This window comes from Panthera uncia, chromosome B4 (assembly GCF_023721935.1).
Source record: "Panthera uncia isolate 11264 chromosome B4, Puncia_PCG_1.0, whole genome shotgun sequence".
NCBI lineage: Eukaryota > Metazoa > Chordata > Mammalia > Carnivora > Felidae > Panthera > Panthera uncia.
In genome coordinates, this window is record NC_064809.1 from 109,041,015 (window position 1) to 109,068,740 (window position 27,726).

The 27,726-nt window shown below is 37.4% G+C and overlaps 1 protein-coding gene across 4 annotated transcripts in view; it reads right to left on the reverse strand.

The window, feature by feature from the left end:
* Positions 1–27,726, reverse strand: part of ATP2B1 (ATPase plasma membrane Ca2+ transporting 1) — a 129,633-nt gene that overhangs the window by 17,113 nt on the left and 84,794 nt on the right. For all 4 annotated transcript variants that reach the window (XM_049626068.1, XM_049626072.1, XM_049626070.1 and 1 more), the window contains exons 6-15: positions 25,555–25,695; positions 22,993–23,031; positions 22,045–22,206; positions 20,224–20,438; positions 17,509–17,751; positions 15,929–16,170; positions 13,123–13,360; positions 8,338–8,517; positions 7,580–7,667; positions 6,870–6,976 (exon numbers count right to left, since the gene is read on the reverse strand). In XM_049626068.1, the coding sequence (XP_049482025.1) occupies positions 6,870–6,976; positions 7,580–7,667; positions 8,338–8,517; positions 13,123–13,360; positions 15,929–16,170; positions 17,509–17,751; positions 20,224–20,438; positions 22,045–22,206; positions 22,993–23,031; positions 25,555–25,695 (1,655 nt within the window). The remainder of the gene's footprint in view (positions 1–6,869; positions 6,977–7,579; positions 7,668–8,337; positions 8,518–13,122; positions 13,361–15,928; positions 16,171–17,508; positions 17,752–20,223; positions 20,439–22,044; positions 22,207–22,992; positions 23,032–25,554; positions 25,696–27,726) is intronic.

Below are 27,726 nucleotides of genomic sequence, written 5' to 3' on the forward strand. Positions count from 1 at the left end.
GACTTAAATTTACTGTAAAAGAAGGTAATATACTTATTCTGAGATACCTGTCAGGAAGATATTCCATCTAAAGCAAAAATCAAAGAGTAAGATATTGCATGAAATAGAAGTACAAACCAAATATTTCCAATGAAAACCTAGTGTTGTAATTGAGATATGGTGTAAGTATAAAATATGCACTGGTTCTGAAGACTTAATACAAAAAAGAAAAAAGAAAGCTCAACAGCTCACTAACTATTTTTCATTGGTTACACTTTTAAGGGATATTTTGGATTCACTGGTTTAAATAAAATAATTATTAAAAGTTAAAAAGGAGAAAAGAAAGTTCAAACTTGGCTTAAAAACAATGAGGAATGAACACAGGCATCACCCAAGTTCCTCCCAACAGTCACACAAAAAGATACATTCAACCATAACAACTCACAAAAACAATGTTAGTGAGAAAGGAGACAGTGCAAAGAAATCCTAAAAGGCTAGAAAGGAGATAACCAAACTGTAAGCTGGCAGACCCTAGAGAACTGAATCCTAAGCCAAGAGTAGGGAAAGCAGAAAATTAACTTTCTTTGCACTACAGGACGCTCCTATACAAGGCCCAGTACTTGGCAGCACCAGGTAGCACTGGAAGGAGCGGTGAAGGTACGAATGAAAAGAGAAGGATTTCTTGTAAGTCGATCAAAGACACTGAAGAAGTACCAAGAAGGTCCAAACTAAGAACCACGTCCGTCAAGAGTAGAATGGGATGCATTAATAAACTGTGGATTAATCAAAACAACACAGATGAATCTCATAAGCATAATGATGGATCAAGAATACTGGACTCACGGGGCGCCTGGGTAGATCAGCCGGTTGTTTAAATGTCTGACTTTGGCTCAGATCATGATCTCGCGGTTCACAGGTTCAAGCTGGACTCAAAATAACACGTAACACAATTTTCTTATGTTCAAAGTTCGGTAACAGGCAAAAGTAATCTTCAGACTACTAGTTATCTTTGCAGAGAAACAGGGCAACGATTAGAAGACGGTGTGACTGACACACCTATGGGAATAGGTAATAATCTATTCCTTGCTTTGCATACTAGAACAGGTCTGTTCATTTGTGATAATCCATTCAGTTGTACATTTATTTATATATTTTTTTAATTTTTAAAGTTTATTTATTTATTTCGAGAGAGAGAATGAGTGGGGGGTGGGCAGAGACAGAGGGGGACAGAGGATCCAAAGCCAGTTCTGTGCTGACAGCAGAGCCAGATGTGGGGCTCGAACTCATGAACTGTGAGACCATGACCTGAGCTGAAATTGGACACTTAACCAACTGAACCACCCAGGCGCCCCTCAGTTGGGCATTTATGACTTAGGCACTTTTCCATATGTGTGTTACACGTTAATAATAAAATTAAAAGAAAAGGCACCTAGATCCTCAAGGCCTCTTCCCAAGTCCATGCAACCAAGTGACAATTTGGTGAGCCCTCTGACCTGGACGAAGACTGCCTGCTAATTTATCAGAGAGGGTATGACAAAGAAGGTCCAGACTGAAGGGTACCAAGCACTGCTGAATATAGGGGTGCTACCCTGAAAAAAAAAAAAAAAGAGGCTAAGAGTAACTCTGTTTATTGAGTGCTGAGACCACGACCCTTTTTTCTCTACTTGTTGCCCAGTACTGTACCAGTATTAAGGTACAGATTTGACAATTATTTTCTGAGAAATCTTAAGAGAAAAGACCTAAAAATACAATTCAATGTACCCTAAGGAAGTGAAATGGCCAAGCCAGAACACTCTACTGAGAGGCTTCTGTTTGACAAATCCCGCCTACAGGTCCAAGGCTTTCCAGCTTTCCACTGGTAGACACTCAGAGACAACCGAGAATCACCTGACATCTGAGGAAAGACTAATCTGAAAGAGACTAAACCAAAAGGCAAATGGACACACAGACTCTGCAGAGACAAAAATTTATTTTAAAAAGTCAAATCCTTAGAAAGGTACATCAGTGAAACATGAATAGGATGCTAAAACAGTAACAAAAAACTTAGAGATCCAAAAACAACTCTTGGAAATTACAATATATGATCACAGAAATGAAGAAAACAAAAACAAAACCAAACAAACCCAAAACTAAAACAAAACAGAAACTGAGGAAATATCCATGAAAATAAAGCAAGATGACAAAGGTATGGTAAATACGAAAAAAGGAGACCAGATAGTAAGTCCAAGCAGTTCAAGAACTGGGAAGGACGTAGCACTTTTATGGGCTTACCAGGCACAGGGTGGGAAGGAGGGTGGGTATTCCAAAAGAACAAACAGTGGCGATGAAATGATTATTACCAAAAAATTTCACAAAACTGAAGAAAATGAGTTTATTTCATAACAGAAAGTCGTTCCATGACAAAAAATCATTACATTTCAGGAGACTGGAAACTAAGACGTATATACTTCCAGAAAGGAAAACAAAAAAAGAAAACAACACAAGAGGTTCAAAATTGAAAATGGTTCGTAACAATAGAGGAATGAATTCAAAATTCTGAGTGGAAAAAATGATTTTCAAACTAGACCTTTATACCAAGTCAGATTAAGAATCAAGAGTGAGGAAAGGGTGGAGACTTCAGTCATAAAAGTTATAAAAGAGTTTACCTCTCCTGAATTGTTTTTTGTCAGGAAGTTATTGGAGAAGACGGCATTACTATATGAGGGAGTACACCAAAACAGATGATGACATCGAGTCCAGGAAATACAAGAGCCGACATGAGAGAGGAAAAGGAAATCCTCAGGTATGGAGAAAAACAAGACAGCTGGGCCGCAGGCCTAGCCAACAGTCCACATTGAAGCATGTCAGAAGGTCTGGGAGAGGAGGCTCTAAGAAGGTAAAAATGTAAAAGTGCCAGATGATTCTGACGTAAAGAAAGGAGAATTTGATGATGAATTAGTGTTGGGAGTACACAGAAAAGCAAGAGTGAACAAATTAAAAAAAAAAAGATTTAAAAAGAAAGTCAATGAAAAAGATAATTTATAGGGAATACAAAAAGTTGTGCAAGCAAGTAAGACTTATCAGTAGGCCACACGGCTCAGCTTGGATCAGCATTTACGATCACAATGCTGATCAATATGCTGATCTATCTGAAATTATGCTCTAACTCTGTGGGAAGAGTGATAGGATAGGTAGTGTGCATGTATGCAGTTATGGAAGTGACCGTGGTGTGTGCCTGGTGAGCCCATAAAAGTGCTACATCTGCACCTTCCTTAGCGAAAAGTCAATAGCCAGTGCTTAAGAAAACAAAAAAGCACCATCATGCCATTTAGATATGTGGACGCAAACAACTAAGGGAAACAAACAGCTAAACTAGTCGGTTTCCTTTCACCAAAAAAATGAGCTGGAATAATACTTATCACTGGGGACCTAAGTAGTAAATCTTATGAAGTGATCTGACTTTTTAAATGCATATATTGTTTTGATAAATAAGCTTTTCTCAAAAATATTCAAGGGGAAACAATCTTAATTTAAAATTTGAGTCTCTAGCTTTTAATTGGAATATGTGACTTGGAACGTGAACCGTATCTAAAACATCTGAGCCCTATAGGTTTCCCTGTTTCTCGGCAGCCCCGTCTTGTACAAATGCAAACCTCACCATACCCTTGTTCAGAATCCTTCAAAATTTAAAGAGTAATTTTGAGATGTTAATTTGCGTCCAAATAAAAATGAGTTCCATAGTCAAGTAAGTTTGGGAAACTTCCATCAGAAAAAGTTAAACAGCTTTTTTGTGACCTTCTCTGAGCCGTGCGTCACCCTGTGTTGTGAGTCTCCAAGCTTCCTTTACTCCGCTGGAAGTCTGCTCGGGAAAGGGCTGGTCTACCGGATGAAAGAACGAACTCTCTCAGCATTTAAGGCCCTTTTCGGGTCCCCAATCAGCCTGGCCTCATAGTCCATTACCTCCCAAGAGCACACACCCTCTTCTAGTCAAGTTAAACTTCCTGCAGCCCCACTGAGGGTCTCTGGGCTGTACTTCCGCACCTCCTCTTCTCTCTCCCTCAACTCCAATTGGCACTTCTTTCAGAAACCCTTTCCCCGTCGCTCCAGGCAGAGTCTTCCTCCTTGCAGCACTCCGCGTGTTGTGTCTGGGCCTTCACTTGGTGCCACTATGCTCTGATTATTTATTTCTCTGCCTGCTGAACCTTCAGGAGGCAACTACTCATCTCTAATGTTTCTGGACCAGAATACTGAAAATAGCTTCTTAATGTTTGGAGAATAAACAAACAAATCCTTTATTAATCCAAAGTTTAAAAAGACAGGATCTTAATTACCTTAGGGAAGATTTTACTGCCAAAGATGTATTTGGTTATAGAAATACATCATGGTACTCAGACTCTGAGGACAGAAATATCGGTATGTTATGGTAAAGTGAATTCTGGTAAGAATAACGTAATAAAATAATATAATCATATTTTAAATGTACCACGGAGGCTTGCAATCTTAAGGAATCTATGGGGCATGGCTAAGTAGAGGAAAAAGTCAGACTTCTTTGCAAGCTAATAATGTACTTTTTTTCTTTTTTAATATATATTGTATTTATTTTTGAGAAACAAAGAGAGATAGAGCACAAACGGGGGAGGGGCAAAGAGAGAATGAGACAAAGAATCCGAAGCAAGCTCCAGGCTCTGAGCTGTTAGCACAGAGCCTGGCGTGGGGCTCCAGCTCACAAATCATGAGATCATGGCCTGAGCTGAAGTTGGATGCTTAACCGACTGAGTCACCCAGGTGCCCCGCAAGCTAATAATGTACTTATACTAGAGTCCTTTTGTAAATGTCACTTTAATGTTGAAATTTTTTTTTAATGTTGAATTTTCTAAATATCAGTATGTATAGTGTGTATGTGTATATATATACATTATATATAAATACGCATACATACGCATATATATACATATATACGTATATATATAGATATACATACATATATATGTACATATATAGAGAGAGAGACAGAGAGGGAGAATACACAGATAGTATTCTAAAATGGCTATTTCTGCCTGCAAAGTAAGAGACAAATTTAAAAAGGACTAATCAATAGTCATTTCTTGCGGGTATCTATTATAAACTCAAGCCAAATAATTTTGTCTTTCAGTTTTAAAATATAAGATTGAAAAACTGAATAAATACACAAAGTAAACTTAAGCTTGACTGAACAAAAGTGCTTTCAAGTTCAAGTCATTCTTCCTCTGTCTTTTTAAAATAGATTTAGATGTCTGATGTGCTAACTTAAAAAGAATAAGTGGTACAATGGGCCTAAACCCTTCCGGGCTTAAACAAAGCAGCCACTGTACTGTTCTATCTGTAATACTATATTTACCTGTATGTTTTGAAACCTCTTAGCATCTGCCTTAAACACTGAAGTTTTGGGAAGAAAGCTTTTTAGTTTTTAAAATGCACTGCAAAAGCCTTCCTGGCTGGCTGTCCAGATGAAAGTAACAGTCAGAGTCCTGGTAAATGCTCAAGAGCAGCAGAGTGTGATCCCGTGTTCCTAAAGTGAACAATGATCCTATCTGCCCACAGCCAAAGGAAAGGCACTTCAATATTCCTTCTCCCTTCATCTACCTTTCACAAGTCTTCAGAAGTTCAGACAAACGTGCTGCCAACCCTACTGAGTTTGGAACAGGGTAGGGTGGGGCTCTTGGGGTTCACAGCTTTCGGCTGAGAGCACTTCACCCACAGAATTTCCTCTTTCCATCTCTCTCATGCCAGCTGAAAGGCTGTCACCATGGTGATGGTTCTGCTAAACCCCTATTTTAGCAGCAAAATATCAGGGGGACGAATTACACAAATAAACATTGGTACACATATATAATCTTGTATCTGAAACCTGTAGGGCCAGACTATGCTTCATGATTCAAGTCTCCCATATTTTAGAGAGATAATGAGGCACATAATTCCCATCACAAATTCACCCAGAGGGGGCAAGTTCCCCTCAAAAACTTTAATACCTATACAATGGCTATGAAGGTTCATATTAAGTGGGACAAGTAACTTCCTCACATCAGTTCAGAGTAAGTTTGGGAGTCAAATGAGTCTGTTGCAAATTTAGGAAAGAAATTTCAGTTTTCAGACTTTTAGATTTGAGAATTGTGATTATGGACCTGTATTTTCAAAAAATGAAATAAAATAAAATTAAAAATAGAGTACAAGTTTTCTATAGCACTGAAAATACAAAGATTCATTCCAAAACTAAAAAACTGGAAGAAATTGATTTAAAGATATGAAAAACCTACTATCAATCATTAAACACTTATGTAGTACAGATATTTCATGATAGCAATTTTATAGTAAATACTTAATCAGTACACTATCAGTATTATGGCTAGAGTAAAAGAAAATAATAATGAAATGCTGAGATTTTCTAGCACTTTAAATAATCAAATCTGAATCCAAGACTTGTGGGGGAGGAAGAGGATTATAGCTATTATATATGAAATGATGATTCAGTGACTCTTTAACAGACATTTTCAGTTGAGTGGAAGATTCTCAAATCATATTTTTAACTTAGACATACACACACACATACACACACACACACTCCCTCTCTCATCTGTTCAAAGCCTGTCTCTTAAGAGGATTGCTGAAAGGTTCAGATCAGATGACAGATACATATATACATTTTGCAGAGTATAAGGTAAATGCATGATGTTATAAGTGTTCAAGAGTCACCTTCTAGCCAGATTTCACTGCATCAAATAAATGTAGTTACAAACTACTCAGACTTATATATCAATTTAGAGACATACTTGGACTCAAATCTTGAGGTACAGAGTTTAATATCAATAGCAATTTAGTAACAAACAACCCAGCCAGTAAATTATATCTGAATACGTAAACAGGTAAGTTCCTACCATTGCAAATCCAACATCGGCTTTCTTTAGTGCTGGGCCATCATTTGTACCATCACCAGTTACAGCTACAACCTGGCGTTGTTCTGAGACAGTGCTGTCAATTATACCTGAAACAAAAGGAATATTTTTGCTGTAAAAACCTCCCCTTTAATTAATAAGATGATTCTGCAGAGTACCCTGACCAGCCAGTTTTACAGACCTGAGGTTAAAAAGAAACAAACACACATAGAGAAATGAAAACTGCTGAGACGCTGGGCAAGGACCAAGTCCAGAGACTAAGGTTACGTTAGGAGCAATATCCTGTTTTACTGAAGATAAACACAATTAACCAAAGGTGTGAATAGGAACTATATTCATAGGGTGTCTGGTGGCTCAGCGGGTTAAGTGTCTAACTTCGGCTCAGGTCATGATCTCCTGGTTCGTGAGTTCAAGCCTCACATCAGGCTATGTGCTGACAGCTCAGAGCCTGGAGTCTGCTTCGGATTGTGTCTCCCTCTCTCTCTGTTCCTCCCTCAATCATGCTCTATTTCTCTCTCTCTCAAAAATAAACAAACATTAAAAGAAATAAAAAGGAAATGTATTTAGACTTTATTGGAAAAGATAACATCCTAGAGTCAATAAATCTATTATTCAGTATCTATTACTATTTTCAGAAGGAGAACACATTTCTGTTATTAAGAAATTGTGAAATAACTGTAAAACCTACTCACCTTTAACCAGTGTATGTTTGTCAGTAGGAGATGATCTTGCAAGTACTCGAAGCTTTGGCCAAATCTTGTCTATCCTCTCTTGCTCAATCTATAAATGTTTATGACAGTTAAAATGCACCCAAATCTAGTTTTATAATTCCCCAATTAGCAATCTGGCATATGTATCAGCAGTTCTCAAAAGTATGGTTAACAGACCAGAACCATCAGCAGCTCCAGGGAACTTGTCAGAAATGCAAATTTTTGAACAAGGCACCAAGCCTATCATCTTATCAAATAACAACTCTGGGTTGGGGCCTAGCAGTCAAGGTTTTTAAAAAACTCTCCACGTCACTGTGATGCATACTCAAGGTTGAGAACCGCTACTGTATATGATCAAAATTAGAAAAATCTTCCTATTGTCTATGAAAATGAAAACTCCTTAGCACAGTATAAAAAGCTCAGAAGAGTTTGAGGTGCCCTAAAATATGCTCTGTTATCAACCTTTTCAAATTCCTCCTCCCACATTCACTTACACATACACTTCTGAAATTGGCCTAGACTGAAAAAAAGAAGTGTTCTTTTTTGTCCCTTTAGGAAAAATCTCCAGATCATGAAATCCTAAAATTTCAGTGTTTTTGTGCTTCAGGTGCAGGCTGCATTTATTCATGGTGATATCTAACACATGGTGCATATTCAGTATGTTATTTGTTGAATGAAATTCCTAATGTATGAAAAATTTATCAACATAAAAAAACCAAAAACCAAAAAACAATCCTTACCTCTCCTTTTTCATTTCGTATTCTTCTGTTGAAATCTTTACCTTCTAAGCATAGAAAATCTTCCCCAGGATGTAAAATACCACATTTGGTAGCAATAGCCCGAGCGGTATTAATATTATCACCAGTGACCATCCGCACAGTAATTCCAGCCCTCTGACACTTCCTTATTGCTTCTGGTACCTGGTTGACACAGAAAAAAAATCATATTATGAAAGAAAATTAATATTTCCAGAGGGGGGGGAACCCACTGCATAATGCATTACTGCATCGTCCCACAGATAATGAAAATTTAAATTTCATCTCAATATATTCAGTATTTCTTCAATTGTTCCCAATAATCTCTTCTTTCCTCTTCTACTGCCACAGTCCTAGTTCAGGCTTCATTTTCAGTTGTGATTCTATTTTATGTTTGCATTATTTATTTACCAAAGCCTTCTTAAAATGCTCCCCCTCCCCAACCATTATGCAGTTCTTTTCTGGCTGGCTTTCTACCTTTCTGGGTTTACTGCCCAGACCACACCACAGTAAAATGCTGATGTATTCTTGAGAGTATAGTATGGGTGGCTCGCTTCCCGCCCCCCGCTCCCCCCACTCCTTATCTTCTAAGGATGACTTTACCTACTCTTATAACTTCAACTGTCATGTATGTGCTAATAACTTTCAAATTTACATTTTTCTCCCACCTCATTGTGAGTGCTGGGTTCATAATTCCATCAGAGAAGTGGACATTGGAATTTGGGTGTCCAAAAAGGGGACGATGTTTCTTAAACCTATGTATCTAACAGAAACCTAAGGGCCATCATCATGACGTCTTCCATCTCCTTTATCCTATCCATCTTTAAAGGACAGGGAATCTTGTGGATTCTACCTCAAACCTTCCCGGCACCTTGTTCCCTCTACCTGGTATCCTTGTCTACGTTTGTTCCTCCTGTAAAACATCTGATAGACTTGACAGAATTATTCTTCTAATAGATTTTCTTAAAATTACGTGACGATTCCTCTACTATTATACTATAAACCACAAAGTTCTTAGTATAATAAAGTATCACACTTGAGCCTCAGAATAGTTTTCCAGTTTATCTACAATTTTCCTCTACTACACAACTTGATGGATGAATAATCTATATGTTGTTTCTGTGTCTCTGGTTCTAGCAATTCCTTTTGCCTACAAAATCCTTCCCTACTCTTCTCTAACAGGAAATCCATACTGATCCCTCTAGAGCAGAGGATGCAGATGCAAATGCAAATGCCTACAGAGCCATGTGGGTAACATAAATGAGGAAAAGACTCTGACAGTTACAAACCCCAAACTAATGCCTCATGAGAGAGAGATTCCGCTCCAGCCTGTTTTCACTATGGTGGAGTAAGCATCTAATATTGATAGAATCTACAACTTCAAGAGAAAACAGAAACCTAGATTTGTGTATGGTCTCTCAATACATAACTCTTTAAACACACACACATACACACACGGTCCAAGGAAAATTTGACTGAAGGCTAAATTTGGTCTGCAGGCTGACAGTTTATGATATCTTTTATAAATACAGTTTAAATGTAATGTCTCTGGAAGCAGCTTTCATGGCCTATCTACACAAAATTGTGTCTTTGTATAGTGCATACCTCTATCTACACAAAATTGTGTCTTTGTATAGTGCATACCTCTATTTAAAAAAGAAATCAAAATTTGATTTTGAAAACATTGGTTTGCTGTATAAATGTAATATATATTTGGATATCTTATTGGAGATAAAAAAAATAACTCAAGATTGTCTACCCAAGAACTCACTGATTGGGTGCTATCCCAAGATCATTTGAAATAGGGAGACAATGAATAAGAGGAAGAAGCTGCTCTCAGGTTAAAAAGATGTGGCAAATAATATTTAACAAGGACAAACTAACATTTATTGATGGCCCACTAACCACACCAAATACTTCCACTCAAAGCTGACAAACTACCTCCACTTTTAGAGATAGGAAACTGAAGAGAAGCCAATTACCACGTTCAAGAACCTATGCAAATGCAATAAAGCTGGATTTATTCTAGATACCTAATTTATCAAAATTCTCTATATCAGAAATGCACAGTCCAGAATACCCACCAAGAGAAAGCTGTTGTATATCACGTTGTCTCACTTTAGTCTGAAAGTACCCATCTCATTTGGTGATACTAAAAAAATTAAGTGCCACTTACATGTTTAAAAAAAGATGAAACTCTCCCATCAACCTCAATGCCAAGAGCATGATAAAAGCCATATATTTTCCAAATGACAAAAGTTGTAGACACCTGATTTAATACTACATTTAGGTAAGATTTAAGGCATAAATCCATGTATAAAACTTTGGTTTCCCTTTGACCACAGGTTGGGAAACATTACCCACCTGTATATTTCATAAGCATTTGAAACTCTAAAACCCCAAACGGAATTTACCTTGATCTCTATATAGGCTGGTTCTGATTCTCTTATTCCACCGGTAGTACCATCACCCAGTTATGCAAGCAGACTGTCCTCTATAGGGCATCTAATTGTAGAGCTATACTTTCCCCAGGAGATCTCTGGGAACCCCTTATGTGGATATCCCAGCCTAGGCCACTTTCAGGCTACTAGGTCCAAATGCCCACATGACATACATTTGGATGTTTCAGACACCTCAACAATGTCAAAAACAGTATATCCCAACCCAACAGTATATCCCATTCCTATTGGTTATACCTCCATTTACTTTGAAATCATCCTCTTCTTTTCATCTGCCCTGCCACACTATATGAAGTGCTAAGCATGACCATCTCTTGCCTGCGATCACTGCAATAATCTTCTGGCTTCCCTGCTCCACCTCCTCTGTTTCTTACACAGTACACAAGATAGTCTCTTAACAACACAAATCATGTCACTTCCCAGCCTGAATTACTTCCCACTGAGTTTCAGAATACAATTCAGAACCCTTATTGTCTTTGTAAGACCAAAGATAATCCTATCTGCCCCTTCTTGTCCATACTTCTGGCCATACTGGCCTCCTTTCTATCTTTGAAATGGCTAAGACTTTCTCACCATCAGGCCTCTCTGTATTTTTGGTTCCATTTTCCTGGAATATTCTTCTCACAACTATTAAAATGGCAGGCTCACTTTCAGCCATCAGATCTCAATACAAATGTCTTATCTTCAGACATTCTTAACATGGTCTCTCTCAGTTACCTATTTCATCACCCTGTGCCTATCCCTTATAGCTCTTTTCACACTTGTAATTGTCTTATCTGATATCACCCTCCCAACTACCCCCACATGCCAGTCAGAATATAAAGCCTTTGAGGGTGGGGACCAAGCCCTATTCCTCACAGTATATATTTTCTCTTGGCATACTAAGTACCTATTATTTTGTCTGTTTGGCCTCCTTACTTCTCTAGAATATAAACTTCATGACAATTTTGTTTACTGCAGTATTTCTAGTTCCTAAAGAAGTACTTGGTTCTACACATTGGGTGCTGCTGACAGTGAGGAGCCTGCTTGGGATTCTCTCTCTCCCCCTCGTTCTCTGCCCTTCCCCTGCTCCTGTTTTCACTCTCTCTCTCTCTCCCCCCCCCCTTCTCAAAACAAATAAACTTAAAAAAAAAGAAACATTTTCAATATTAAAGAATATATATATATATATGGCATAGTGGTCTTTTAAGAACATGTGTTTTAGACAAAGCCAAAATTTGAACATATTAGTTCTATGGTCTAGAGCTAACCTCTACACACCTTGATTTTTTTTCATCTGTCAAATTAGAATAATAATTAATAGAGGTGAACATGAAATAATACATGTAAAGCAGGTGGCATAGTATCTGGCACACAGTAAGAATTCAATAAAAAGATGCTATTGCTTTAGACAAAGTTGGGGCTCATGTTGTTTACATGTTTGCTCATTCCCACCCAAGAGTGACTTCTTTGAGGCCAGGGAACAAATCTCAAAAATCTTTATGTCTATAGTACCCTAGTATAGTGACTGGCACACAGCAGTTGCTCAATAAACTTTAAAATAAAAAGAAGAGAAACAAAGTCTAGAGATGCATGCTGTCCAGTATGATAACAAGATATTTCCATTCAAATTAAATAAAGCTTAAAAATTCTGTTTTTCAGTAGTACCAGCCATACTTCAAAAACTCTTAAGTCCCATGTGGTGAGTGGCTACTGTGGTGAACAACATCTAGAAAACTTCTATCATCACAAGAAAGTTCTATTGAGCAGTGGTGGTCTACAAACTATGAAAACACATAATTTAATGCATCTATTATTCAACATAAATATGATTGGAAAAACCTACTGAGTTCAAGGTACTGTGTTAGGTTATGGTGCTATCAGTACGTAAGATCCTCAAGGGAAGCGGTCTAATTAAAAACTGTACATGGGGGTGGGGGGCGGCGCCTGGATGGCTCAGTCGGTTAAGCATCTGACTCTTGATTTCAGCTCAGGTCATGATCTCGTGGTGTGTAAGGTCAAGCCCCGCAACGGGCACTGTGCTGTCAGCAAAGGGATCCTCTGCTTGGGATCCTCTCTCTCCCTTTCTCTCTCTGCCCATCCCTGCCATCTCTCTCTCTCTCACTCAAAATAAATAAACTTAAAAAGAAAAAAACTATACATAGGTAGCATATGCATCACATGCACTATATTTTCACCTTTTGGATTGACACAGAAAAAAAAATTAAATCACAAACACCAAGAAGGTTACTAGAAAAGTGGCTGTAGTCAGTGCCTAGACGCCCTGGGGTTGAGAGATTCTGCACATGCAGAGCACGGAACGGTTCACCACCTCGGGTCTCACAGGGTCTTCAATCCCCACAACAGCAATGCACGTAAGGCCGGTGACAATATCATTTTCATTATCCCACTCGGGTTCTGGTTCTCCTGCTGGGAAATCTCTGAACGCAAGACATATGGTTCTCAAGCCTTCTGAAGCCATCGGTTCAATCACTGTTTTTACAATATCATCACGGTCCCTTGGTCTGAACACTTTTGCCTCACCATTAGCACTCAAGATTTTGAAACACCTAAAAGGAAATGTTGAATCCAAACATCAATAATTAACAAAAATAATGGTTAATGCCACTTAAGTGAATGGGAAGGGCTAGAAATCATAGGATCTGACAACTGGAATTTAGAGAAATTATGTATGCTGCATTTCTACAGACTTAAATTACATTCACTTTTCACCCTCCCCTTTACAAAAACAGTTCTAAATTTTTATGGTTCTCATTTGATAGTTCTCCACTTTATCAGTTACTCTAGATATTCTCTAAACCTTCTCTTTTGGAAACGCAAGGCTTTTACATTTTTGCAAAGAACCCCTAGTGGCAGAAGAGAATACACGATACACCTGTCCATTCTGGTACAGAATGAGGCATTAACGTTAACAAAAAAATTCACAAATATTCTTCTTTTAAAGTAAAAAGCCAAGTTCAATCAACCCCTTACCTGAGATGTTGTTTCATCACCTATATTGTTTTAACCATGAAAGAAAAAAAATAACTTGTTGTTAAAATAAGCATTCTATTGGAAGGAGAGAGATAATGCCAAAATAGTTTCAATTTCAGTGACACTAACTACAAACTTTTAATTATGTAGTAAATAAAGGTCACACTATGTACTTCCCTATTTAAAGTTTATTTTTCATGACTCCTTTCTCTGCTCCTCTCCCTTGGTGATGCGACCTCCTCCTGTTCTAGGCAGGTGACTGTCAAATCCACATCTTCTGTTTTGATGGTTTTCCAAAGCTCTCCATCACTGCTCGGTAACTCCATTCAGATGCTGTACCAACACCTAAATCTACTGCATGCAAGTCTAAACGCTGCCTTTTCAATATTAACATCAACGTCAGCCCAGTAATTTCAATGTAAATCTTAAATCTCACCTGAACACTTCCTTTTTCCTCGCCACTTATATATGATCAGCTCCTGAGTCTCCTCTGTTTGTCCTTGTAACAGTCTCCTGAATGGTACCTCCTGAATGGTCCCTCTTCTTTCTGTTCCCCCTGCTACTGTCTTCTTCAGGCTCTTACTTGAAGCTACAGCTATTGTAATAGCTTTTTAATTAATATGTCTCCAGTCCATCCTTTCTTTCCCCCCCAACCCACCTTACTCCCTGATGATGGAAAACATACTCCAGTTACATCATCTGGCCCACTTCATTTTTACTGCTCAGCCTAAGGTGTAAGAGCCCCATGACAAAATGTAAATATCACTGTAGGACTAGTTACTGTATACTTATTATCTATCAGACTCCTAGCTAGATGGTTCACATGCATCATTTTATTTCACTGTTGCAGAGTTGGTGGTCAAAAAGCCTGATCGGTTTTGATTCAAAAACCTCCCTGTACCACCTATCTGGTATTCAGCAAGCCATGGATGAGACAGATTTCTAAACTTTCATACTGAAATCAGATAACCAAGTGTACAGTTAAGGGAAGAAAGCTCTACGTGGCGTGTGTGTCACAAAACCCATTATTACCCAGCTGAACTATGCAACTAGATACCTCCCCAATATGGCCAGCATATTCCCACCTCCTTCCCTTTGATGCGGCTTCCTTTCCCTTGATGCTCTTACTTTATGCCAAAACTTTTCTAAAGTGCCACATGTTTGGAATAAAAGACCTTAAAGTTAATCCTACTTCTGAGATTTCTTAAAAAAATAATGAAGTGTCACATCCTTCTTAAGGGTATGAACTCATCCTAAAACTGTACCTATCTGTCATATGCTGCCTTTTCAGTGATTTATTTACAGACCTGTCTCTTAAACTTGTTAGAGTACAATCTGTCAAGTATTCATTAAGGTTAATGCTGGATTATAATCTACACATAAGCAAATTAAAAGTAAAAATTTTTTAAATGTTTTAATTTCAAATGAGCTTTAATTTTCCAAAGCTGCTTTTAAATTGGTTTTAAATTCTCTACTTCTCTCTGGAATAAAGGAAACCAAAATAATTTCAACACCTGTAATAACATATAAACATCAGACAAATTATACATAAATGTGTAATGTCAAAAGTGAAACTACTGCTCTGTAAAAGGACAATAAAAAAGAAAGATAATGACTCAAAATGACAGGAGATATTTAAATATGACAATGCAGCAGCATAAATACGAAACCTGATTGGAGAATTCTCAAGATCTACTAGTTTTAATGCTTTGCTGTTCTAAAAACTAATCTATAATTCATCCATCACATTTTTCGAGTTCACTATCTACAATGCTGCGTTGAAGATGTAAACTTGAGTTTTTCTTCCCAGGAGGCTTTTATTTTTCATGATCCTCTATAACCACGGAATCAACATGTCTAAAAACAAAGAGCAAGGTTTACTTTATAAAGTCCACCAGATTGAAAGTAATGGGCAGAGTTTCCCTATAGATAAATACTATGAAATAAAAGAAGCTGAAGTATGAAAATGGCAGAACACCATGGGCAAGTATCTAGATACCGTTAAAATATACTGGAAAGCTCTGAGGTCCTATCAAATGCCTGATGTTCACAAAAAAAATGAAATAGCAACAATAGCAACATAGTAGGTATTCCATAAAGCAACTATAGTGAGCAATTTATTCATCTAAGCATTTTACTCTTACTTTTTCAGAATTATCTCAGATGCACCCTTGCTGAATATTCGATAACTTCCATCTGAATTTTTCAGGACAGTACTCATGGACTTCCTAACAGAATTGAAGGTGTAGACTTTGTACAGTGCTTCTTCTGGGATTTCATTTCTAACATCCTGATAATCTCGTTTTAAATCCAAAAGAAGTCCCAACAAGGCACATTCAGTTTTATTACCAACATGACGAGGTAATCCACCCTCTTTCTCTGGTGGCTATAAGAGAAAAAGGTTTAGAAGCTAGTATCATCTTGTTTCTCTATGACAGTTTAATTTATAATGTAAAATAGAATGCGACATTCTAAAACAAAATTATATAGGAAACTTCTAATAGCAGCATTTCAAAGAGGGACACAAAAAGGTACAGTAGAAAGGATCTCTGGGGCAAGAATGACATGAATTCCAATCTCAGCCCTGCCAGTTACTAGCTATGTGAATTTTTGGCAAGTTACCCCACTGCTGTGTTCCTTGGCTTTAGCATCTGGAAAACAGGTGCACTTATGACCCAAGAATTAAGTGAGATAAGGCATGTAAAGCTTACAGTTGGTTCTTGACACATAGTGGGATTTCATAAATTTTAATTCCTTTCCTTTTCTCTTCCTGTTTTCATTGAACATTTACATTAACTCAAAATTCGTTCTACTTTACAAGTTTTTTAACTTAAAATAAAAGTAATGCATTAAAATAGAGCACTGTTGCCTTAAACATACATAAAAGCTTTACTTCTTCATAGTATCTTCCCAAATACCACCTTATATAATTGCCATTGCACTAATAAGGGCAGATGTGATAGTCTTTACTTAACAATTGAAGAAAGCGAAGCTCGGACTTTTAGCTAGTAAAAGGCAAAGCTAGATCTAGAACCAAGATCCCATAACTTTTCAGTCCAATAATCTAATTCATGCATATCTTCACTAGACAACTTGCAATATCAATTTTGTTCATGGTCTTCCTCCATAAATCAATAGAACACATACCAACTCAAGAAATTTCATACTTCAGGTTGTAAATAAGACTTTTAACTTGCAAAGTTAAAAATATTTTATTTTAAGGCAGCACAAAGTCTAGAATTACTTTACTGAGTTAGTTTCAAAAGGTCTAAGGATGACCTCAGGGGTAGGATCTACTGAGAAAGCAAAGACAGCATATGGCAAGCATATATAAAAACATACTCAGTTGAAATCTGGCTTCAAAATTTTCTCTAGAAAATTCTACAGGAAGATAATCTGGACTTTCACAAAATAGGCTTAGTAAGAATTTAAAATTAATAACTTGCTCTGGTTATAAGTCTTGACAGTTTCTAAACACGGGACATTCAAAACACAGGAGGAAAATACAAGTAAATAGAAGATATAAGTCCATCAACAGATCTTACTCATAATACAAATTGTATCAAAGAAACTTAACTGAACACATGACTTTTAAAAACATAACATAATTCAGTTCTTCAATTTATATATAATAAGGGTAGATCTGAAGAGCTACATATAGTCTAATCATTACACATTTAAAAATTAATTTTCATATATAAATTAATTATTAAAGAAACCTTACCAATATTTTTGATGTATAAGCACAATTCACAGAAATCCCTGTTACAAGATAGGACAAAATATTTGGTGGAATAGCTTCTGGTTCAGGAATCTTTTTATAATGTTTTTCATTTATGTAAGCTTGAACAACTGTCATCCTGTTCATTGTCAATGTCCCTGTTTTATCTGAACAAATAGCTGTAGCGTTTCCCATGGTTTCACAAGCATCCAGATGCCTTACTAAGTTATTGTCTTTCATCATTTTCTATGGTGACAAAAAAGAACAAAAACAAAAACCTAGTTAAGCTACATACAAAACTAATCACCTCATTACACAAAATTGTAAAATGCTTTAAAATAAGAACAAAAACTCCCAGCTACATACAAATACACAGTATAAAGCACCAACTGGAAGAATTTTAGTATATTTGACCTATTCAAATAAAGCTAAAGAGCATAACAGTTTTCTGTGGTTTCAATCTTTTTTTTTTTTTTACCACTATATAACATAATCTGGTAAATGAATACAGATACCTGTACTCATATGCAAATCATGTTGACTATATGCCCCCAACAGCCTCTGTAAGTGTCTTCACATTATAAGAGCATTGACAATTTGTATTCCCAAGTACAAAGGTACTTACAACCTTGTAAAAATATATTACATTTAAGGATTAAGTCTCCTTACAAAGTGGAAAACAAATCACCAAGGAAAAAGCAGCTTTATCATTTAAAATACAGAGCCGGTGGGCACGCAGTTGTCTGATTTTTTTTTTCCCTTCTTTTGACTCTGATAGATTGACATAACAGATCAAAACCAGAGTGGGTCTTTTTTATCCTTTCCATATACTAGACACCTGGTATTCTCATCCTTAGGATAATCTCCTCCTCTAATTTACACGAACAAAAACACATAGTTTCTAAACAACCAAGAGTTTTCACAGTAGCCCCAAAAGGCATTCGAATTAAAATGCTTGATATTTCATTCTCAAAAATGAAGAATGGGTTAAAAACCACACAGAGCTGTTTTACCAAGTATGTTCTGTGACTGCTAACATGCTAGATACTGCAAGAACTGGTTCCTGGAAGAAATAAAAATGGGGAAGAAAAAGGTGTACCCTCTGAAATTACTTATGATTTGCATTAATATTGATGCAAATATTAATACTAAAAAAACTAAGTTCTACAGTGAAAAAAAGTTGTTTCACTTTGCAAAGTACTAACAAAGCATCCATAAATACAACACATCTCCGTGAAAAAGAGCAGTAATTGGTAACATTTGGGCTAAACCGTTAATTAAAGCCTAAAGAACAGTAGTTACAATGTTCTTACTCATTTTCTATTAAAGAAATGTAAATTCTGCCTACATCTTTTGATCAACTGAAAAATTAATGTTATTGGTGACTATCAAAATGAACTGACAGTACTGATAAAATGATCATCTAAAACTTATTTACCCCAATTATTTCAAAATATCAAAAAACAGGACAAATAGATGATTACACTTCATCACCCTGAAAACGTTTACTATTTTATTTTTGAAACGGAAGATGTTAAATGGCTGAAAAGAAAATAAACCCAAACAGTAAGCAAAATATTCTTATCCTAATAGGCTTATTGCAAAGCATGCTGGAATACTGAAGATCAGAGCGCTAAAGCTGAAACTGTTTCTTCTGTTGCTCATCACCATCAGCACTACTGCTTAAGGAGAAGAGCTAATTAACATCAGAAAATTGACAACAGAAGCATTCTTCCATTCAGTATAATTTTACCTGCAAAGCCATTTTGAAAGATCAAAATTATCCAAAGTAAACCTTTCTAAAAATCCAATCCACCATTTCCATTTAAGATATAAAACTAATAAAAATAAATTAATAATCGTCAACCAGATGATGACTTTAGTAAACAGTAGTTGGCAAAGGTGTCAAAGCTCAGGTTTAGAATTCTACCTGGAAAACAAGAATCGAGCTTCCAGAGGTGACACCGGGAGACACCTGAATAAAGGAAGAGCAGATGATCCACGGGAAGAACGACTGGGCCCTGAAGTATGTGACAAACTACAGGGGGGCTGGTGACGCTGGACCAGAGGGACACAGGTACAAGATGAGCACCGAGGGGTCAGCAGGGCCACACTGCCTGGGCCCTGCAGGCCACAGTGAGCTTGGATTTTTCTAAGTGTGACGAGAAGCCACTGGAGTTTTACGCAAGGAAATAACACGGGTGGATTATATTTTAAAAGGAGTCTGCCTACTGTGTGGAAGCTTGGCTGTGTTGTGATGAGGGCAGAAGAGTGGAAACAAGGAGGCCTTAGAAGCTTGGACTTGGGAGAGAAGCCTCTTGGCTCTTGTCCCACAGGTGAATGACAAACACCTGAATTTTACAGACAGGAAAAAGGAGGCAATGTGACTTGCAACATAACTACCATACAGTCAAAATTAAACTAGAACTTTGCCTAGCAGGGTTGCGCTGGGTGTCGCGTCCAGGCTGCCCTGGGAGGAAATACAGAAGTCTTGATGAACAGAGACCTTCACCTTGGGGAGTGGGGGGTGGGGAAGGGAGAGAGGGGTGGGGGAGGGGCGCGAGGGGAGGAGGAAACCTGTGACAACATTTCTAAAGGAAACTAAATTTATGGAAAGCTCCTACTTTCAGAACCAGGAAAAAGAGTAACCAGATGTGAATTTTCTCGACCAACTAAGGCTTTAAACTTAGTAAGTGTACTTAGCTCTTTTCTGCTTACCTTGACAGAATAAGCCAGGGAGATGGTGACTGCAAGTGGAAGGCCTTCCGGCACGGCGACCACTAAAACCGTAACTCCAATAATGAAGAACTTCACAAAATATTGTATATAAATCGGTGTGCACTCGGCAAGCCATGGTCTCTTCTGAACCCAGAACGTATCAATTACAAAATATAACACTAGAATGATAACTGTGATGGCAGACATCAACAAACCTTTCAGTATATAAAAAAAAGAAAGAAAGAAAAAAAAGAAAAGAAAAGTTGTGATTATTTCAGTAGTCCAGACACTACCCATTGCCAATTACATATTAGCCACTGGAAGAATTACCATGGGTTAGATAACACTTACTTTAAGTTCTTTGATAAACTGTTACCTTTTTGTTTTGGTTTGGTTTTTTTATACCTAACTCATCATTCAGCATTGTCAGATTTAATTTCTGCTTCCAAGTCTAGCCCTGTCCCCGGGAGAACTGGTAGAAAAGCATTATGATTCTTTCCTAGACTTAATTGTATCTTCGGCCTTCTACTAAAGCTAAGACAAAATAACAGGCAATGACAAGGAAACACCAAAAGCTCAGAATAAGTGGGCAGTTTACATGTTGCCAACTGCTTAATGCTAAAAGAGAAGCTGGTAAAAGTCTGATCAATGGGGAGACTTGGAATTAAATATTCAATCCTATTTTTTATTAAAAAAATACATTCTCTGAATTATTTTTTTCATCTATCCTTAGTGCTTAAGTTAAAAAACCAAGACTTAATCATGTTTTACAAACCATTTCCGTATTTTGTGGACTATTTAGCCTTTTACAAATGAATATTAAGAGATAAGACAAGTCCACATGTCTGCATCTGATAATCCAACCCAATGTCTGCTACCTGTAGCACCACCATCTTAAATCCACCCTTTTCCCCAACATGGAGTCAGTATTACCATATGGCTGTATGTTACAGGAAGCAAATATTTGCTATTGGAAAACAAACTTATTGAGAACAGAAGCAAAAACCTCACTTTTTCCGACATACTCCTAAGAAGCAGAATTATAGAATTTAAGTGATTTTAATAATATATGTTGATTTATCCACATGTAATCTTTCACACAGATGATACTGTTGGAGGCTATGCTCTGTTTTTAGCTAAAAGCTCTGCTTCCGCTTTTTCTCCCCCTAAAGAGTGTAACAGGTGTTTTCTAGGGGTGCCTGGGTGGCTCAGTCAGTTACACATCCAACTTCAGCTCAGGTCATGATCTCACAGCTTGTGGGTTCGAGCCCCGCGTCGGGCTCTGTGCTGACAGCTCACAGCCTGGAGCCTGCTTTGGATTCTGTGTCTCCCTCTCTCTCTGTGCCTTCCCCCGCTCACACTCTGTCTGTCTCCCTCTCTCTCAAAAATAAACATTAAAAAAATAAAATCGTAACAGGTGTTTTTTAGTGAAGATAGTAATTTAGTAAATTTCAGCTTCAGCAGGATGGTGCTCCAATTAATCCATTCAATTTAACTAAGCTGTAAGTTTTAGAAAGCTTCTGAATAAACTGGGCAGACTCGGGTACTAATCCTAACCCGACCACTTATTAGCTGGTTGACAGAGGACACCTCCTTCCACGTGACATGGGGTAAGAGCTCCCCAAGCTGCCATGATATTGTGAGGATCTGCAAGAACTCAAAAGACCTGGCATATTGCGGATAAAAGTGAAAATACTTTTTAGCTCCCCTTCCACTCACAAAAGCAATGATTTGTAGCCTTAAGTGGGTCAAAAGACGATTTTCAAGCATAAAGCCAATATATTTTAAAAGCAAAACACCATATTTTCTTGTTTATCATACCTGCTTTGCCAATCTGAACAGCCAGCTTTGTAAGCTTCCCTTGTAAGACAGATTTTTCCTTTTTTGGCAAATTTGCTTTCTTTTTGTCTTTTTCATCACCATCTCCACCTTCTTCACTCTTCAAAGGCTGCATTTCCATGGCTGCACCATCCTGGGCTTTTGCTACATTTAAGAGCAAATATAACCTCACTACATTTTAAAGGCACCCATAACTATTAATATTTTGAAACAATTTTGAAACAAATCAGTTTCATATAGGAACTAGAAAGGATTTAAACATTCAGCTTTGTGTATGCAGGGTTGTTATGTCTTACTTTCTCCGGCATACAGACAAATGTAAGCCAGAGAAAATAAGACAATAGTGACACTAGGTTGTGAATCTTCATACCAGACTTGAGAATGTTGTGCCGGTAACAGGGATGAGGCATAAGAAGAAACATAGTCCTTAAACTGAGAACTAAACACCAAATCATTTCTCTTCCCCTGTGTTGTGTTCGATAAGACTTATCCCAAACACTATAAAACCTGCCCACGTGTGACCATAATGGAGAATGTTATGTATAACCACACAGATAGAGAAATGTACGTGTGTTTACAAATCTAAATAAATGCAAAAAACCATTTAAGTTGTATACTTTGTTTCTTACAGTTTTCCTGGCAATAATATAGTAACCAATGCTAAAATACTTGATGTGCTTAAGCTGAGAGTTACCTCACATCTGGATTTTTCTAGGTTACCTACCACAAATCACAGTTAAAATCTTATTACCATTGTAAAGGCAGCATGACTAAGGCACTGGCAGGAAGAGGCGTTAATAACCCAAGTTAACATAAACTGATTGCCCTTGCTACCCGTCTCCTACTTTTGGATAAACACAGTCCACGGTAGATACATTTTTGGACGTAATGAAAACAAGCTAACTGTACTTTTAATCCTTGCGAACTCACCTTTGTTGCGATTCTCAATAGCTCCATCTTGTTTCTTATCTGTAGGAACAAAATGGGAATTAAAGCTTTCCAAAAGAAATAAAGGCAGCCATGCTAAATTATGCGAAGGCAGTTAACATCTGTGTAACAGAACTGTTACACCACGGTATGTGCTGGTACAGATTAGAAAGCATTTGGCCTGTAATGACCCGCTGGGTCAATCACTCCCCAGGCTCAACCAGAAGTACCCCAATACATTTTGGGGCACCTATTCTTGTTTGGATTCTCTGTAAGACTTTACTCTTTTATATGCTCTAATGAACCCAGAAATAGTACAAGAGGTTTCAAACTAAACACACATATAATTCTCAGAAAGTAGAAAACAGCAGGGGTGAGGGGGAGGGAGCAATGCCATCAAGACAACAGGCACACGAGAGAGCTGTGAGGAAGAGGACAGCAAACACCAGGTATACAAGACAGAGGAGATGCAAGTAAGTAAACCCGGAATGGAATGTGCATGTAAAGAATAGGCCAGTGAGGCCACCAGTGACGGGGATTCCCCAAGTTAGCTTAAATTTGGACAGAACAGAAAGATGATGATGTCTGCAGCAAGAAAATCATCAAGAAGGGAATGAGTCTACTGTTCGGAGCAGGCAGTGGAATACTGAAAATGGCAAAGAGGAGGCAGAGCCATTCGGCTAATTTTTCTTCCAACTTTTCTATCTAGAAGAGTGATCTTGAAACTGGGAAACGTGGAACAAACAGAAAGGAACAGATGCTCAAGATAGATGAGGAGACAGTAAGAGAATATCTAGCTACTTTCAACGAGCTCTGAATCTGGAGAGATACCAGACGGCTACATTCCAGACTAGGAAGGAAACACAGACAGATTACCCTGAACCGCTTTTGAGTAACGGCCAAAGCCGTCAAGGGAATGGAAGAAGGGCTGAAGTCCACAGATAGAAAAATGTCCTGTTCTGTGAAGAAAACAAATGAGCAACACAAATGAAGAAAACAAAAGAATAAAAAATGATACACAATGAGTTAGATGTTCATTCCTGGGAATATTTTTGATTGGATAAAAAAACAGAGGTAAAAGATGTTAGAAAAAATAGTGTTTATTGGAAAAGACACTGTGGGGTGAATTAAACAGTCATGATACAAACTTCCTTTCCTTTTCAAACAGGGTCCACTGACCTCAGACTCCTATAAATTAGGATGCAGCACAGTGTATGGTTAAGAGCACAGACTCTTGAGCCAAATAAGCAGGTCTGATCTGCCACTTACTAGATCTTTGACCTGGAGTAAGTACTTAACTCTTTAAGCCTCAGGTTACTCATCAATAATAAGAATAATGTCTTTCTGTCATATGGCTGGGAGTATTAAGGAGATAATGCACATAGCATTCAGTAAATGGCAACATTTAAGCTGCCTTCCACTCTACTTTAAACCGAGGGAGGTACAGCGAGGGCTGCCATAAGGACTGGGGACAGGAGAACTTAGGAGGAGGGTCTTGTTACGTTCATTTGCAGTCACCACTTTTCAGATACACTTTTGTTTGAACTAAAAATTTCAAAACTGAAGACAAAACCCAAAGAACAAAGCATCCAAATATCAAAAACATGGTTTTAGTTACAGCAAGCCAAGGTTTTAGCAAGGTTTTTATTTTGGAAGAACTCAAAGCGCTTGTGTGAAAGAGAGAAATATGGGCTTACTATCTTAGGTAAAATTAAACAAATCCAAGTGATTAAGCCACAGTAAACTGCTGTCAACCTGAAGAGAAAAACCTGTAGAGGAGCAATCTGGAGTGGGAGAAAAGGGTAGTACAGCAGATACTTAGAAGCAGGCTGGGGAGGGCTTTTTCAAAAAAGTGACATGCCCCCCAGCTAAGTAATTCTGAGCTGTCTCCTTACATACGACGGAGTTATTACTTGTGAGATCCTTGTGCATAAACTATGGTTATCAATTTTTGCTGAGGATAGATCACTTGTAGGGATAGCAAGCAGGTACAATGGGTCAAGATCAAATTTCTAAAAACTTCCTATCTAACACTTTGGACTAAATGTAACCAATAGACATAACAGGTGTCAAAGTAAAGTCTTCACCTTATATCCAAAAACCAGCTACTTAAGTATGGACTGGGAAATGTGAAGAGTAGAAAACCTGAAATAGATTAAAAGCTCACTGAGGCCAAAAGCTATCAATGAATTAGCAGAAAATATAACCAAATAGGAAGTTAGAGTTTAATTCATTTTGCTGGTCAGATAATAGAAAGATGCTAAAACTAAAGAATAAACAGAACAAAGCCAATGAAAGTGTTCAAGGAGATGGTGAATTTGTCTGGCTATGGTAAAGGGGACTGACATAGTCACTAAAGGCCCCTGATCGACTGTAAAGTCAACAAGAAAAACTGAGAAATGGAGAGGACTCCACTCCACTCGAAAACACTACAGTGTGTAATTAACTTTTTGTACAACTTTTCATATCAGAACTTCCTAACAGAAGTGAAATTTTTGTACCAGTCCTTATAACCAGTTCCCTTATTTCCAAATATCGATTCTCAAAGAAAATTGCTTATCTTACTTTTCTTTTCCTTTTTCTTTTCATCTTTCTTCTCTTCCTCTTCACCTCCAGCTCCAAGTAAGGTAAAGATAATTCCAGTCTGAGAATTAACACCTACAGCAGTAACTACCATTCTTCCAGAGCCTTCCATTACATGAGTACCTATGACAGAAAATTCGTTATGGATTTTTTCCTCCCACTTTCATATTTCAAATTTTAGTCATATTGTCTTTAATATCTAGTATGTAACAAGATAAATTCAGTAAGATATTAAATAAAGCCTAAATTCTTATGTTTAAGGTTTAAACTCTGTAATCCATGTTATATGAATTCAAAGCTCACTCCACGACTCATTTATCGTCATGGGATACTGGGCAAATTATGATACCTCAATTCCTCACCCATAAAATGAGGATAACAGTACCTACAGTTGATAAAAACAATGAGAGTCAAATAAGCCTACAAATAAATGTAAAGTGCTTTGCACACTGCCTGGAATTCATGGGGGTTCAAGGAATGCACATTATTTTTAATTATAAAATTATTACAGTGATTACTGACATTTCTCTGAGAAAAACAAATGTCCCATTTACCACACCCAACCCCAAACCTGTACCTAAAGCCAGCTTTCATCCCAGCCAGTCTACATTACTGCAACAGCCTCCCAGCTAGTCTCTGTCTTTCCAGTTTATCCTGAAATCAGTTTTAATCTTCCTAAAATGTGAATGTTATCATCATTGTCTCATGGCTCAAAAACCTTTGATTCTGCATTGCCTACTGGATTAAGTCCAAGGTCTTCACCTTGAGACCAACCAACCTTTCAAACTTTCATCCACTACTCTAACATAAAATTCCATTATAGAAAGCCTGGGAACAAAGATGGGAACACTGACTGTATTCTGACAATCCCTTACAACAATCTTGCAAGATGTTAGGCATTATTATTCCTATTTTCCCAAAGTTACACAACTATTAAGTGGCAAGACAAAGATTCAATCCAGTCCTGTCTGGAGACAAAGGGCATATTCTCCAACCCTCTCCAAAGGGTACTGTTCTCCAACTTGTACATCCACATCCCTGCATCTTTCCTTACTAATTAAAAGACTTCTCATCTCTCTACTGCACTATTTTTGTGAATTTTAAGTAGCTTTCAAAACCAACTCTTTTTTCTGAACTCTCAACAGTCTTCTTTATAGTTACCACATATTTCCTTGATCTCCTAGTTTACAACCATGTGGAGGACAGGTTCCATAGCCCCTATGGAACCATCTAATAGACCAAGTCAATACACTGAGGTTATTTGTTAAATAAAGTCATAAAGCATATGTACTTATTCCAGAAGTTATAAACTTATATTTGTCTATTAATTACTGGGGAACTTCTCCAATGTATATTTTTTAGGCCTTTGGTTTTCCTGCTTTTTAAAAAAAATCTATATTCTGAGTATTTCACTAATTATTAGCTTCTCTGCCAGTGAAAAGGCAGGGGAAACAAGAAATGAAATTCAAGATAGTGAAATAGTATTTAATGAGGAACCTCTACATGTAAAAGACAATTTCTTTCTTTTGACAATTCAGGCTTTTGGCAGATTTCAATTTTTTATGTTCTGTTCCTCCTTACCACAGGTAATCAGATGATGGCAGTTAATGTGCTCAGGCAAAGTAAACAGTTTTTGTTCTGGTCATATCCCCACGGCTAACTGAATAACTGCCTTTAAAAATCTAAATTTAAAAAGCCAAGAACAGCAGTGAGAGATGGCATCATGAGAATAAATTTAAAAATAAATGCATTTTATGTTTTTTAGTACATTTTTGGAATAGGGAAATAAATGCACAAAAACTTTCCCACCCACATTACGATAAGGGACTCTGCAAAGTTATTTCAGTCTTTTCTTAACCATGGAAAATTTACAGAGTTTTTGTGGTACACTTGGTGTGTTAGGGACCTGAGTCGACATAAGGCTTACTAGCAATCTCTGTTAAAATAGAAAAGGACCAACGTTCAGTTAAAGAACATCAACCTGAAGAGCTAATAAGCACTTTGTAAATGAGCTGGATGTACATAAAAGTCCATGCAATATATATGGCAAAATGGCAAGAATACCATCTCAGGTTGCCAAATATCATGGTCCAGACAGTCTACGGTGGTTAAGGTATGATTTGATTGCTTCCCTTCCTTGGAAAAACTACAGAT